The sequence below is a fragment of the Ictidomys tridecemlineatus genome, chromosome 4 (assembly GCF_052094955.1).
Source record: "Ictidomys tridecemlineatus isolate mIctTri1 chromosome 4, mIctTri1.hap1, whole genome shotgun sequence".
Lineage (NCBI taxonomy): Eukaryota > Metazoa > Chordata > Mammalia > Rodentia > Sciuridae > Ictidomys > Ictidomys tridecemlineatus.
Genome location: NC_135480.1, coordinates 43,792,036 through 43,808,420, shown reverse-complemented (window position 1 = coordinate 43,808,420; position 16,385 = coordinate 43,792,036). Strand labels below are relative to the sequence as shown.

Below are 16,385 nucleotides of genomic sequence, written 5' to 3'. Positions count from 1 at the left end.
TTCATTGACTTCTGTTTATTGTATCTTCCTATTTATCTGGGCTTGAAAATCTATTGAAGCTTAAATCTTTATGTTTAAAATTCTTTGCATTTTATAGAATTCACCAGTGCAGTCATTTAAACCTGAAGCTTTCTTTGTAAAAGACATTTTAATTACAAATTTATTTTCCTTAGTTAATAGAGGATTACTTTTGCATTTTTGTTTACTCTTGATCAAGTTTGGTAAGCTGCATTTCTCGGAGCATACTTTTTAAAATTGCCAAATTTCATCAAAATCCTTCAAAACAGCTTTTTATTATTACTTTTATAATATTTGTAGCATACATTGTGATTGACTTTTTGTGATTCCTCCTTACACAGGTGAGAAAAGGAGCTGAGAGCTATTTCAATCAGCTTCAGATTTAGGCCACTTCAACTAGTAGGTCTGCAAACAACACAAAAAGAGAAAGAGCTTAACACCCCTAACCCAGGTATATTCATTCTCATTCTCATTCATTTCTCTCTCTCTCTCTCTCTCTCTCTCTCTCTCTCTCTCTCTCTCTCTCTCTCTCTCTCTCTTTCTCACTCAATTGGAAAAGATACTTGGGTGTAGACAATGAGCATCAATCCTTGTCAACTGTTTAGACCACCTTCATATTATCACTCCTTGTATGTTAATACTAAAGAATCAAAGTCACCATACTATAGCAATACACGCATACTCGTGTTTATAATAGCACAACCCACAATAGCCAAACTATGGGACCAGCTTAGGTGCCCATCAATGAATGAACAGACACACAGAGAAATTTTGTTTAGCCATAAAGAAATATAAATTATGTCAGAAAATCAAGGATTATATGATTTCTCTCAAAGGATGAAGGAAAAGAAAGTTAGGAGACATCTCAGATAACCACAGGGTGATCAGTAGAGGAAAAAGCCCAGGAGGTAGAGGAGAGGAAGAAAAAGGAAAATACTACCGGGGAACAATATCAGCCAAATTATATTGTTATATTGTGTGCAATTAGGTAGTAAATTCCACCAACTATGATGCACCAATAAAAACATGCAAAAAAAAGATTTAAAACTGAAAAAAAGTTACAAAGCCATTTGGTGAGTGAGAAATGCCCAGCTTCTCTCTAATTGCTGGTGGAAAACTGTGATGGCTAGCCATTTTATGGATATCATGCCTCAGTCTGCAGTGCTGGAAGAAAGTATATTTTTACTTCATCCCACCTAGAGGTACCAGCAAATAATATTGCACAGAATGCCATTGATATAGCAATCTGATTAACCTGTATAGTGGGATTCTGGTTAGCTGAAGGCTGCTGACCATCCTCTTCCCTCATCATTGGCAATGGGAGAGAAGTGGAGCAGAACAAAGTGCAAGACACTGCCAGGGAGAGCAGCATGTGGGGAATAACCTAGAACAAAAGCCAGCCATTGGCTGCAGCCACCTGGGCCCCAGTTGTCAGCTGAAGCTAGTAGTGGCCCACTGTCATATGCAACCCAATATTAAATTGCCACCATGTGTGACCCATAAGACCACTGCTGCATGTACCACCAGTCATGTCCACCTATCCCGTGCCTTCATCATGGGTCACTCAGCAGCACAGCTGCCCAGTGGCTGTACATCTTCCATAAGCTGCCATGTCTCTCACACCTCAAAATCTTCATGGGCAAACTCACACCTCTTTTGGCATCTCTGGCCTTATAAAGCAGTTCTGTAGGTGGGTACACAAAGCTGCAGTACTAACCAGGGAGAAACTTGGCTGCTAAGCCACTGATATTTAGGAGAAATTTCCTATGATTAAAAAAAAGACTAATAATTTCTCAGGCCCTCACTCCAAAGAGTAGAGGGATCCTCTGAGATTGGGCAGAATGAGGTTCTGGGGGATAAACTAAATATACATCTCCCCAACTCAGTGGGGACATCACTGGTATGGTTTCCACCTCTATGTCCAGAGAAACTTTGAAGACAAACCAAAGAAGCATGGGCATGTAATGACCCTTCTATAACCTTACAGGATTCAAGTCTGGATGGCCCAACAGGAAATCTCTCCATTTCAACTCAACAAGGAATGAATTAAGACTCTCTGAAATACAACCTCAAATGTCATTATCTTCTAGGTAGATTTTGTAGGTCATTTGATATTGCATGTGTTAATCCAATTTTATAAATTTCCTTTATATTTTAATGTGCTAATTGGATTTATGTTTTATAGTTTTTCTTATCATCTATTTTAAATTCTCTTTAGTTTCTGTATCTCCTTTCATTATTTACTCTGTCTCTTCCACCACCATTTGTCTTTATCCTTTCTCTCTTTTTTTTTTCACATTTATGCCCTATAGAGTTTACTCATCTTATTTTCTTTAATGCCTAATTTTTCAGCCAGTTGTAGAGTATTACTTCACCCTTACACATTTGGATTAGTGGAAATGTCAAGTCATTTTCTGAAAGCTTTAAAATGGTTTATTAGTATATGGGTTTGCTCTATAGTGTTCACAGTCACTAATGATTATTATTTCCTCTCAAAGTGGCGTTAGAAACTGAACATAGCACTGTGATCACATTGAGCAGGAATTTCACCTTCAGTCTACCCACACCTCACAGCACATAGTAAAAAGAAAAAAGTTCATTGAAAAACCCTCATAACAGTGAAAGAGATGCCCATTGAGGCCCATGAACAAATATCAACATATAAATACTGTAAACAAGTGTCAGAAACACAGTAAAGGCAGTTCTAAGGGAAAAGTTATAGCATTTGAGTGCACACATTAAAAAATTAGCAAGACCCCAAATAAATATCCTAATGATGCATTTCCGCAGTCTGGCTGGGCACAATTCAGGAGCCACTTATCAAGCAGAAATGAACTTTATTTTTAGAACACAGGATGCACCACACAAGTTCTTCAGGAATTCCCTCAGAGCCCAACTGCCACCACTGGCTTCCGGTGAGCCTCTCAACCCCCCCTCCTCCTGCTCTTGAGGTTGATTGGCTGGTTCATGTGGGCGGAGCCAAATGAGTCCCCCAATGAGCAGCTCCATGGTCTGAAAGGGTGGGGAAACAGCCCAATGAGCATCACCGCAGAGGAGCCAATCAGCTGGCAGCTAGAAGTTTGCTGGGGCCACTCTGAGCCAATCAGCTGGAAGTTTGCTGGGGCCCCTTCAGCTGTGGCTCTCAACAATGCATCTCAAGGTCTTGGGAAAACAAGAACACATCATTTCCAAAACCAGCAGAAGGAAATAAGTAATAAAGATCAGAAATTAATGAAATCGGGAATAAAAGAAGAATACAACAGATCAATGAAGGAAAATGTTGGTTTTCTGAAAAGATAAATAACTTGACAAACCCTTAGGCACATTAACCAAAAGAAAGAGTAAGAAGATCAAGAGTAATAAAAGTAGAGTCAAAAAGGACATATTAAAACAGATACCACTGAAATCCAGGGCATCATTAGATATAATTTAGAAAATATATATTTCAATAAATTAAAAACTCGACAAGAGGTGAACAAATTTCTAGAAACACAGGCCTACTCAAATGGAACCAAGAGGGCATAGAAATAAATAGGCCAATAACAATTAAAAAGATTAATGCAGGAAAAAAAACTTTGAATAAAGAAAGTCCAGGATCAGATGGACTCAGCTAAATTCTACTGGACCTTTAGAGAATAAAGAGTATCCATGATCCTCAAAATTATTGCAGAAAATAGAACGGAGGCAAAATTTCCCAACTTATCGTATGAACCCAGTAAAACACAAATACCAAAACCAGGTAAGTCCACTTCAAAGAAAGGAAACTCCAGACAAATATCCTTCAGGAACATAGATACAAATATTCTTAATAATATATGAATAAACTATATGCAACAAGAATTTAAATGATTGTTCATCATGATCAGGTGGATTTCATTCCAGGGATACAAGGATGGTTTCTTATATGGAAATCAATACTTATAATACACCACTTAAATAGAATCAAGAGAAAAAATTCACATGATCATCTCAATAGACTCAGTAAAAGCCTTCTACAAAATTTAATATCCATCCAATACAAAAAGTCGTAAACAACAAAAAATAGAAGGAACTTATCTTAAAGTCATAAATACGATATATGACAAACCCAAAGCCAACATCATGCTGAATAGGGAAGAACTGAAACATTTTCTCTAAAATCAGGATTATGACAAAGAAGCCGATGATTTCCACTCCAATTCAATATATTATTTTAAACTTCAGACAGACTAATGCAACAAGTGAAGGAAGTAAAATGGATACAAACAGAAGTCAAATTATCTGTGCTGAAGATGATATAATCTCATAACTTAGAAGATTTTCAAAGAAAATATGGTGCATACACAGTGGAGTTTTATTCAGGCATAAAGAAGAATGAAATTATGTCATCTTGCAAGAAAATGGATGGAACTTGAGAGAGTTAAGTAAAGGAGGTGAAACTCCTTTAGTCAAGGATCATATTTGTTTTCTCATATGTGGAAGCTAGAGAGAGTGAAGATGAAGAAAATGTGGAAAGTAACTTTAGAAAAATAGAAGGGAGGACAGTACAGTAGAAAAATAGATAAGGGGGATGGAGGAAAGAAGTGAAGGGGGAAATACTGGGAAATTAAGTTAACCAAATTATTATATGTGCAGGCATGCCTATGTAATAATGAATCCCACTATTATGTAAGATTACAATACACCAACAAATAATTTTTGAAAATCCCAGTGGTGTTATTTTTCACAGAAACTTTTAAAATCCTAAAATTCATATGGAACCACAAAAGACCCATGATAACCAAAGCAATTCTGAGAATAAAATCATAATTGGAAGTGTCACTTCCAGATTACTATTATATTACAAAGCTATATAGTAATCAGAACAGAAGGATACAAAATGGAATGGTATGAATATTATGGGAAAATGACATAAAAACAGACACATAGGCCAGTACCACAGAATAGATAGTCCATGAATAAATCCAAACTTATATGACCAACTAATTTTCTACAAAGGCACCAGAAGACACAATGGACAAATGATAGTCTCCACAAAAAATGTCCTGGGAAAGCTGTATGTCTATACTCATAATAATAAAATTATGCCTTTCTCTTGTACCATACAAAATGCTAACTTAAAATGAATCAGCAACCTAAACATAATGCTTAAAATGCAAAATCCCTAGCAGAAAACAGGAGAAAGTCTTCTAGAAATTGTTCTTGGTGATGGTTTCTTGGACATCCCACCAAAAAAAATAAAATAAAAAAATAAAAAAAACAAGATACAAAAGCAAAACTAAATAAATGGGCCTGCATCCGATTAAAAACTTGCTGTTTAGCAAAGAAAACAATCAACAAATTGAAGACAACATACATATTGTTACAAAATATTTACAAACAATATACCAGATAAGAGGCTAATATTCTAGATTCAGAGGGATCTCAAAAAACTCAGTAGCAGAAAAATAAAAACAATACAAATTAAAATGGGAAAATGATCTGAGAAGATATTTTTCAAAATGTGAAACATAAATAACAAACAGAAGAAAATGATGTGCTCAGCATCACTAATAATCAGGGAAAGGAAAATTAAAGCCACTATGAGACATCAGTGCACACGTGTTAGGAGAGCTATTAACAAGAAGATAAAAGATAATGTGTTGAATTTCCATTAATATAACAAACACCTGAGATAATCAACTTCTAAAGAGAAAAAGGTTATATTGGATTGCAGTTTTGGAGGTTTGACTCCATGATCAGTTGCCCTGTTGCTTTGGGCCTAGGGCACACTAGGGAGTATTGAAGGATATAGTAAAGCAATCCCATTCACCTCATGACCAAGAAGCAAAAGACAGGGAAAGGAATGGCTTGGCTAGGGTCCCACTATGTCTTTCCAGAGAATATGCCCACTGACCTAAAGTCCTCCCACTAGACCCCACCTCTTCAAGTTTCTACCACCTCCCAATAGTGCCAACTCTGGGAACAAACTATTAATCTTTGGAAGACATTCAACATCCAAACTATAGCTGATACAATTGCTAGAGATAGTGTGGAAAAGAGGCAACCCTGGCACACTTAATGAGTGCACAGATTGGTACAGGCATTATGGAAAGCAGTATGGAGATTCCTGAAGAAATGAAAAATAAATAGATCTACCATTTGACCAAGCCATCCGTCTCTGGGTATATATATATCCAAAAGAAATTAAGTTACTACCTCATAAATATATCTGCATCCCCAATGTTCATTGCAGCATAGCTAAGAGCAACCTAGGTGTCGAAGAATGGAGGTGCACATGTACAACAGATTGTTATTCAACAGGAGCAAAGAGAAGATCCTGTCATTTGCCACAACATGATGTACTTAGAGGAGAGTATGCTAAGTGAAGAAACGATATACAGGAAGAAAAATATTGCATGGTCTTATTTCCATGTGGAAGTTTTTTATTTCAACATTGTATTTATACATAGTATTTGGGTATATTTTCACATAATTATACATACAAGAAATTTGAATTCATTCCCCATTTACCCCCCCTTTTCTCCTCCTCCCTCCCTCTTTTTCTCTCCTCTATTCTACTAATCTTTTATGTGAAATACTTTTTAAAGCATCAATACATATACACAAAATTTACAATAGTGGTTACCAGGTTTGAAACAGTAGACAGAAAATGGGAAAAAGTAGATTAAAAAATTTAAAGTGATAAACATGTAGGATGAAACAACATTTCATTGTTTTTGAGAATAGTGATTATGTACAATATTTGGCTAAATGGACAGATTACAACAGTTCTAACAATAAGGGAAAATTAATAACTATATGATATGATATATTTTGATTTTTTGACTATAAAATCATTTTACCTTATCTATATCTACCTAATAGCATGTTATAACCCTAAAATCAACGCACTAAAATTTATTTTCAAATTAAGAAAATAAAATAAGAAGCATCCTGAGCTCTGGGTCAAGGAGGATGGACCTGGAAGAAATAATGGGAACTTACAGAGGTATAAAAGGGTTTTGTGTCTTGATTTGTTTGGGGCTCATGTAGCTATATCCCTTTTTTATACTCATTGAACTGTATACTTTGATCTGTGCTCATTATTATCATTTAATTATACCTGAGTTAAAATAATTAAACACTATAGCCCTGAAAATGAAAATATTATTTTCACTGAAAGAGTTAAGTAGAAATACATGCCACAATTAATAAATTACATGTTGTGAGCTTCTGGAAATAAGTCTAAAAGTCTAATTAGAAAGCCCTGCAGAGAGCCAGTATTAGAGTGAAGGAAAAGGGGAAGAAATGGAAAGATAAGGGTTGCTAATGGAGGACATGTGGAAAGAAATCACAGAGAGATAGTGTATGTCAAACCTTAAATATGCATGGATGTGGCTTTATCTGATCACAAAACTGAACACCCAGCTTGCCAAAGTTGAAAATGATGGAAACAATACATAAATGTCCTGACTCAAAATTAATAAGTGGAGATTTAGCACAGGGTTGACTGAAAAATGAATCAGCTGTATTCATCCATGAAAACACTCATTTAGTAAACATTTATTAAGCTAAGTTAATATACACAGTCCTGCCAAAATGAAAGGAGAGAGAGATTACAGGGGCAATTTATTTTATTCTTCTAATAATATAGAGACAAAGATTGTAAGGATTAGGGGGAAATGTCCAAAACATAGGATTCTTTTAGTCTTTATCAGGTGCATTGATGAAAGAAATTGGGATCCCTGCCCATTACTGTTTTCAGTCTTCTGGTGTTAAAAAAAAAAAAAAGTTTGTCAAAAGTTCAAAAGTAGAAGCAGTCCTGGACCCCTGAGCTGATGAGTCTCACAAGCAAATGAGGTAAAGCATCTGAGTAAGGCAGGTAGAGAGACACAGTAATCAGTGTTTAACAGCCCTGTCACACTGGAGATATGGACAATTATTATCTCCTGATTTAAAACTAGGTAACCAACTGAACCAGGTTCTGAGCGTCTCCTATACTGATAGGGCCAGGAAGGCTCTCAGAAGCACATGTGTCTGATTAAAGCAGAGGCTCCTGTGAGTTGCCCCAGACTGCTGCTTACTCTCCAAGGTTTCCTGATGAAACCCTGCTTCCAGAGTCACCCTCATCAGGGGTGTCCTGCATGGCCCTCTGTAGAACCAGCTTGAGGGTTCCCCGCTTCCACCGCCGCTGCCTAAAGGAGCCAACAAAGAAGTAAATTATGGGGTTGGCGCAGCTGTTAACACAGGACAGAACAACTGTAACCCAATAGGATCCACAAGGAATAACATCATATCTCAGGATCCAGAATAAGAGGAACCAGTTTATCCCAAAGGGCAAGCCAAAGGAGAGGAAGACCAGCACCGTGAGCCCAATGGTCACATATAACCTGGTTAGTGGCACTCTCTGGGAGCCACAAAGGATTTTGACAATCAGGGTTAGGCTGGACCCTGAGAGGGTGACAAATAAAACCATCAGCCAGGCGGAAGTGATGAAATCTAATGTTTGACACCATTCATAGTCATACCACTTAATCAGGAAGCCACAGTTCTTCCCTTCAGGGATGCTCAGTGACAGCGACAGGACCCAAAGCAAGGCACACACGACAGCTGATGTGTGTCTCCAGCGGTGGCAGCGGTACCAGATGGGCCAAAGGACAGACATGCAGCGCTCAATGCTCATGGCACTGAGCATGCTTAGCCCTGCAAGATAGGCAAAGATTGACACAACCATGATGAATGTGGGAACGGCGATGGAGTTGGAATGGAAGAAGTTAATGATTTTCCACAGGAAGTCTATGATCTGGAAGCAGAGGAAGAGAAAGTCAGCTGCAGCCAGGTTGAGAATATAAATGGAGAAGGCATTCCTGCGGACACAGAAGCCCAGGATCCAGAGCACAACTGCGTTTCCTGCCACACCGATCAGGGCAATGAAGAGGGACAGGAAAGCCAGGATAAGATTCTTCTTATAGCAGTATGGAAGAATATATTGAAAACTGACATTTATTGAGGTGGTTTCTGTCTCCCAGGTTGGCACGACTGTATCCATGCTCATGAATCCTCCGCTGGTGCTGCTGGGAATACAAAAAAGATATGAACAACTGCTGCAAGATCTCTGATTCTTAAGACTACCCTGCTGTGTGGGAATATTGCCCCTGAGGCACAAGGAAGGGAAGGACAGGCCTGCAGAAGTTAAGCAATCCCTCACAGGCCAGGAAGTCCTGGGACCTAATTTCAAGCACAGTTGTTATTACTCTAAAGCCTGGGCCATCTGCAATTGCCTCTTTCTACTGACAGGGAATATTTGATGGCCCCAACACACCCACTCAACATCCTAGACTGTGTTGGACAGATACAGAATCCTGAGCCCAGCTTTCTTTCTATCCTGGAACAGAGGTTTTGTTTCAGGTTCAGAAAGTTGGAAGCCCCAAGCATGACCACACTCATTCTCACTGACCAGGAGGGTCCATACAGCAGGGAGAAAGGACATCATAATTAGGCTCTAGAAGAGAATATGAGCTATTGGTAGGACACTTGTGAAGACAGCTAGCTCTTAGGTTATAATGACTCAGTGCCTGTTTCAAATGTTGTAAATGAAAAAAGCAAAAACTAAAGAGTATAGCAAGCATTTTCCTTGTACTGATTGATGTGTTCCCAGTGTCCCCAGCTGTGTATGAGGGTCACAGCAAATAGTCAAGATAGTCAAGACATGTGTGAACAATAAATGAATAAAAGAGTGGGGAGCCCAAGGGTGGTTGAAAATTTGAGTTAAATGCCACCCAAGCCTTTTTAAGTGACATCAGTCACTGGAAAACATGCATGTATGTAGACACTGAAGAAAATGCCATTGCTCACGATTCCTCCTGATGTGTTTGAAAGAATTCCTTATGTCTCCAGAGATGGTCCAGGGTGGTCACTCTCATGTCTCCAACCCAGGGAGGGCTAGAATATGAATTTAATGTTTACCTAGAAGAGTGTAAGCCTAAATTTTAGGGAGAGGTTTCCAGGTTATATTGAAGTTGTTGCACTTTTGAAGAAAGAAAAGGAAGTTTGAGAAAGGGGAGAGAGAAATGGCAATGGAGCTGAATAGAGAATGTTGAGGCATGGAAACAGCCACGAGTCATTAGGAAGGATTGTCTATGAGTTGTAAAGTATAAAACTATTGACTTTTCCCCCAGGTGATTTTATGTGGAATTTGTTTTGCATTTTAAAGCCAGTTAGCAATTTAATTGTCTGAGGTAGGCAAGGGAATTTTTATTTAAATGCTCATAAATGAAGGACTTTGGTGAAAAGAGAGATGCTCATGCACAAATCAGTTGGGAAACAAGTAGGAACTCTCAGGAAGGTGAACTTTAGCAATTGGTTGAAGGATTAATTCACTTTAATTTTCTACATAGCTATCTGTGACAAATATTAAGAGATTTTCTTCAGGTCTCAATTCAAAAACTAATACTGCCTGGATTAAAACCCACAGGTTTGGATCAGAATCGTCATCCTTCACGAGACCTGACCACAGCCAGTGTTGTGTGTTCACTACACATGACGAAGGGATAGAGGATGAGGCATTTTACTTGTATCATTTATAGTTTATAATTCACACACCTCTCTTATTAAAATGGAAGAGGCAAATTTTGAGGGGAATAAGGAAGAAAAACCTAAGACATGGAACAACAAGAGGTAATTGTACAACAGTTCCCAGAGTAGAAGCCCATTTCTGCCACTGCAAAGGCCCGAGTCACTCTATGTAGAGTGTCCTGAACTTAAACAAGACAAGAGGACCATAGTGAACCAAGACAGGAACCTCTGGGCAGCAAGGGCAGAATTCACCTCAGGTGCTCTTAGTTCACCTCAGGTGCTCTTAATTCTGATAATTTCTATCCTATTGTTTCTAAACATAGTGAAATATGAACCTCTCTCTACTCCATATTATTTTCCTAGGGAAGGAATGAGATTCACATTCCATGTAACTTTCCCCAACCATGCACTTATTGGTAAATTCTACCTTGGTTAAACTCTTCTCATTCATTTTTGGATCATCTATTTTATGTGGAGGCTTAGAGAAATTCCAACACAAGTAACATGAGTGACTGGTTTCCTCACAGCACTTTAGCTTTCAAAAGCATACATCCATGTATATTGTCACCTAAATTAGGAAAGCAGCAGATTTCTCACTCTACCAATAATTTGAATAGATTATATACCTCTACTATATCCACCTCACTGGCTCCTCTTCCCAGCAAGTAATTGCAGATTGGGATTTCTTATGGCCAGATGATCAGGAATTCCAAGCAAAGTATAGTTATAGTTAAGCACAGAATGGGGAGAAGGTCCAACAAAAGACAACTGTCTTGGTTTGCAGCTTTCATAGCTCTCACACTCAACCTTGTCAGCCCTCAATGCTGCCAGGAGAAACTGTCATATGCCTTGTCTGTTCCTGCTAGAACACATCAAGCTCCTTGTATCCTCCACCTCAAGGTGAATTTATCTGATTGTGGACTAATAGAAAAAAGACACAGCTTTGGGAATGAGTTCTTATAAAAGTTTTACCTTTCTTCCATTCTTCTTATTGGAGGTGATAAGCTGATCCGTGGCAAAAGGAAGAGTCCCCTGCGTTGGTTGTCACTACAGAACACTTCTCTGGAGAGATGACTGTAGGGAATGAACTGAAGGCTGGTACTTCAGAAAGTCTTATCAAAATTCCGATAGTCCTGTGATTTCCTGTACTAGGTCTTAAGACAAATGAGAGTGAGGCTTATTTGAGTGATATTCTTCATGAAATGATTCTCAATATTTGGTCTGATTCTATTTATACCTCTCAACCTCTACTATATCCACCTCATTGGCTCTCTTCCCAGCAAGTGATTGCACTTTGGAGTTTCTTATGGCCAGATGATCAGGAATGTCAAGCAAAGTAAGACCATAATCAGAATCTATGTAACTGAAAAATAACACTTTTCTTTACTCATCACTCAAAGTCCTCATGATTTAGCCCCCACTTTTTCTTTATCATAGCAGTTATACACAATTATTTATTTCCAATAAATTATTCATTTCCAATAATTGTGTCAGTTTTATTTCCAAATGACACAGATTTGCATCAAATAAAAAGAAAAGATTTTGAGTTATTCTCCAGAATCAAAAACTGATTCTAGTTTGTTTTCTTTACTATTATTATTTGAGACTTGATTCGTAAATATATTTTTTTGAATTAACATGTATTAAAATTAGGATCAACTGACAAATCACAGAAAATGAGAACAAATTAAGATATGGTGGATAATTTGAAAAATAAGTTTGGGAATTTAAAATATCTATAACTAAAATGCTAATGATTCTTGAAAAATTAGGACAATATTCAATAGATGATGGACAGTAAATGAAGAAAGGTATATACATTAAGTGAGAGAAAATGCTAACAGACATGAAAGTGACTTTGAAGAATGCTCATCAATAGACTGAACACAGGCTCAAAAAAAAACTAAATATAAAGAACTGAAACTATAAGCTCACTGAAATAATATAATAGAAACTTTGCAAGTTGAAATGCAAAGAGGAAAAAATCTATGCAAATTAAGTGTTCATAGTCTGTGGGACAGCACAAAAAGGTGTAACTTCTACATAGTTGGAATACCAAGAGGAGAATAGAAAAAAAATAAAGGAAGAGAAGAAATATTTTATGTAATTCTGCTTTACAATTTCCCAAAACTATTATGAAAAAACAAACCACAGATGCAGAAAAATAAGAAAACAGAAAGCAGGATGAAAACAACAGTACAAAAAAGTGTAAAGAACTGAAGAAAATATAAGAAAGACTAAATTTCATTAGAAGAGTAGATAAGCTAAAGAGAATTAGGATCAAACAGTAGAATAAAAAAAATTTGGCAATAAGTAATACATACATTTCTATAATAGCATTGACTCTACATAGTCTCCAGTTGAAAGACAAGGACTGGCAGATTGGGTTAATAAACAAGACTCAACTGTAAGTTACCTGCAAGAAAAATACCTCATTGTCAAAGACTTTCACTGAATGTGAAAGGATGGAAAATGATACTCCATGCAAATGGAAATCCAGAATATGACAAGGAGAAGACTTTAAGCCAATTTAATTAGAAGAGACAAAGAATATGGTCAGTAAATATGGGTAAAGGGAACAATCGAAAAAGAAAATATAACAATTGCAAATATATATGCTCCTAAAATAGCTGTATTTAATTTTATAATGCAAACACTACTTGACATAAAGACTCAGATAGGTTTCAATATAATAAAAATGTATGATTTTAATACACCTCTCTCACTGATACATATATCATCCAGAAAAAAATCAATGAAGGTACTTCAGAGTTAGAAAAGTATAATCAAATGGACTTAACAGACATCTACAGAATATTTCATTCAACAATAATCAAATACACTTTCTTTACAATTCCTCATGGAAATTTCTAAAACAGAGATCATATTTTAGACCACAAAGCAAGTTTTAGCAAATGTGAAAACGTTGGAATAATTCCTTATATTTTATTGGATCATAATAAAATTAATTAAGAAATCAACAAAAATAAAAACTACAAAAAAATCTAAAAAACACATGGACTTCAAGTACATTTTGAATAAGCTTGTTGTCAAATCAATCATAGGGTACGTTTGTATCTTAGAATCAAACACAAACAGAAATACCACATAAAAGAACCTATGAGATACTGCAAAGGCAGTTAACAGGGAAGTTGATACTATGAGTGACTATATGAAAATATCAGAAACATCTCAAATAAATAAACTAATGATACGAATCAAGTTTTTAGAAAAAACAAGAACAAATCAATTCCAAAACCAGTAGAAAGAAAATACCAGTAAAGATTAGAGCTCATGTTAATGATGAAGAGAATTAAAAACAAAAAGCACCAATGAAAGAAGTGACTCTGCAAAAATATACAATCTATAACCTAATCAGTGAATTAAATCACTTGAACGGTTAATTGGGTGGTAACTAGGTCAGTAAGATGTGACTGAAGGTAGGTCACTGGAGGCATGGCTTTAATTGCTGGTGAGCACAGCTCTCTCTCTGCTTCCTGCATGTCATGAACTAATCAGCTTCCCTTCAACATGCCCTTCTGCCATGATGTCCTGCCACAGTTTGGGCCTATGTCTATGGAGTTGTGTGACCATGAATGAAAGTATCTCTGACGCCATGAACGAAAATACACTTTTCCTCCTCTATGTTGTGCTTGTCAGATCTTTTGGTCACAGCAATGCAAATCTGACTAAAATAGAAGGGCAGAAAATATTTGCTAGCCAGTCTTCCAAAATAGGATTAATACACAAAAATATAGAGAGAAATTAAAAACTCAACACCAAAGGGCTAGAGTTGTGGCTCAGCAGAAGAGCTCTCGCTAGCACATGCAAGGCCCAGGGTTTGATACTCAGCACCACATAAAAATAAATAAATAAAATAAAGGTATCTTGTCCAACTATAACTAAAAATAAATATTAAAAAACCCTCAACACCGAAGAGACAAATAACACAATTAAAAAATGGACAAAGAAGCCAAACAGAAATTCCTCAAAAGTCGTACAAATGGCCCAAAATTATATGAAAAATGTTCAGATATTTAGTCATGAAGGAAGAGTAAATCAAAATTATATTGAGATCTGGGTATGGTGACCCATGCTTGTAATCCCAGAGGCTTGGGGATTGAGACAGGAGGACTGTGAGTTCAAAGCCAACCTCAGCAATTTAGCAAGGCCCTAAGGAACTCAGCCAGACCCTATCTCTAAATAAAATACAAAAAAGGGCTGAGGTTATGACTCAGTGATTAAGCACCACTGGGTTCAATCCCTGCTACAAAAAAAAAAATTCACTGATATCCCATCTCCCTCCAGTCAGAAAGGCAATCATCAACAATACAAATAACAATAAACTCTGGTGAGGATACAGGGGAAAAGGAACCCTTGTACACTCGGATGTGAATATGAACTAGTAAAACCATTGTGGAAATCAGTACGGGAGTTCCTCAAAAAGCTAAAATAGTTACTACCATATGATCCAGCTGTTTCACTCCTACCCAAAAGAATTAAGGATGAAATATTTCAGAGATACATGCATACTCATATTTATAGCAGCACAATTCATAATATTCAAGTCAGGGAAAAAGCCTAGCCGTTGTCCATCAACACATGAACACATGATTGGATACTTTACACACACACACACATACACACACACACACACACACACACACACACATATAAAATGAAGTTTCATTCAGCCATAAAGAAGAATGAATTTAGGTCATGTATAAGGAAATGGATGAATTGGAGACAATTATGTTAAGTGAAATAAGCCAGACTCAGAGAAAGAAGTGCCATATATTTTCTTTCACATAGAAACTAGGGAGATAAAAGGAAAAAAACTCAGAAACACATTAATACAGAAAAGAGACAATTGGTGTAGGGAAAGAGAATCTTGGGAAGGGAGGAAAACTGCAAATACACAGCCAGCCTAATAATAGTCACTAAGAAGCAAAGGTTTAGTGGTGGAGCATGGAACATCAGAGCAGTGGCCCTGGGTGAGCTGGAGCACACGTGGCAAGCATGAGGCCCAGTGGGACAATGCCAAGGTAGTAACAGTGTGTGGACCTGTCACCCCACAGTGGACTGGCCCAGGTCAGTGCAGAGGCCCTGCTGCAGAAACCCACGCAGCACTGCAGCTCTGAACTCTAAGCATCCACCATCTTCTTCCTGATCCTCCTCAAGCAAATGGATGTGGGGAAGGTTCAAGTGCCAACCAATAGTTAATACTTTTTAAACTCTTATTAACATAAATTTGGGACAATAGCTAGTACTTTTCCAAACCTTGTTTAGCATAAGTTTGAATGAATAGTGTTGACCCAAGTGCTATATCAACCCTAGACTAGCACACTCAGATGGACAGCAACCCCTCTTGGGTCCCCACTTATCCTGCAGGAGTTCTGTTTCTATTTGGTTCTATCCACACTTGAATAAATCCTATACTTTCACTCACTCATCCTTGTCTGTGAATTTCATTCTTGGAAATTACCAGACAAAACCCAGAAAGAAGGTGGTGTGAGCTGCTGGGGTCTGCTGCAACACTGGAGGGCAGATCCACCAATAAGAACTACAACACATTTCATGGCTACAGAAGACTGTAGCTTACCCACCCAGCAGCAGAAGAGAGAAACTTGAGTTTCAGAGGTACTGGGAAGAGAAATGGAACAAATTATGTTACATATCTATATGAATATGCCACAATGAAACTCACTATTCTGAATAATTAATATGCAACAAAGAAAAATTTAAGAAGGTAAACATAAAAGTAATATCAAATAAAGACAGGAGGAGCCCTCACAACTGATCTGTGCACTTAATTACAATCTAGAGAGAAG

General features: G+C 37.3%; 1 protein-coding gene across 1 annotated transcript; it reads right to left on the bottom strand.

The window, feature by feature from the left end:
- Positions 1-7,804: 7,804 nt before the first annotated feature.
- On the bottom strand, positions 7,805-9,028 carry LOC101966323 (mas-related G-protein coupled receptor member X2). The gene has a single exon (XM_005326841.3). It carries the CDS (start codon positions 9,026-9,028, stop codon positions 8,060-8,062), a length of 969 nt encoding a protein of 322 aa, XP_005326898.3. The 3' UTR covers positions 7,805-8,059.
- Positions 9,029-16,385: the final 7,357 nt, after the last annotated feature.

What these genes read in the sequence shown, in the direction of transcription:
- LOC101966323 (XM_005326841.3), bottom strand. Translation starts at nt 9,028, where the DNA reads ATGGATACAGTCGTGCCAACCTGGGAGACAGAAACCACCTCAATAAAT.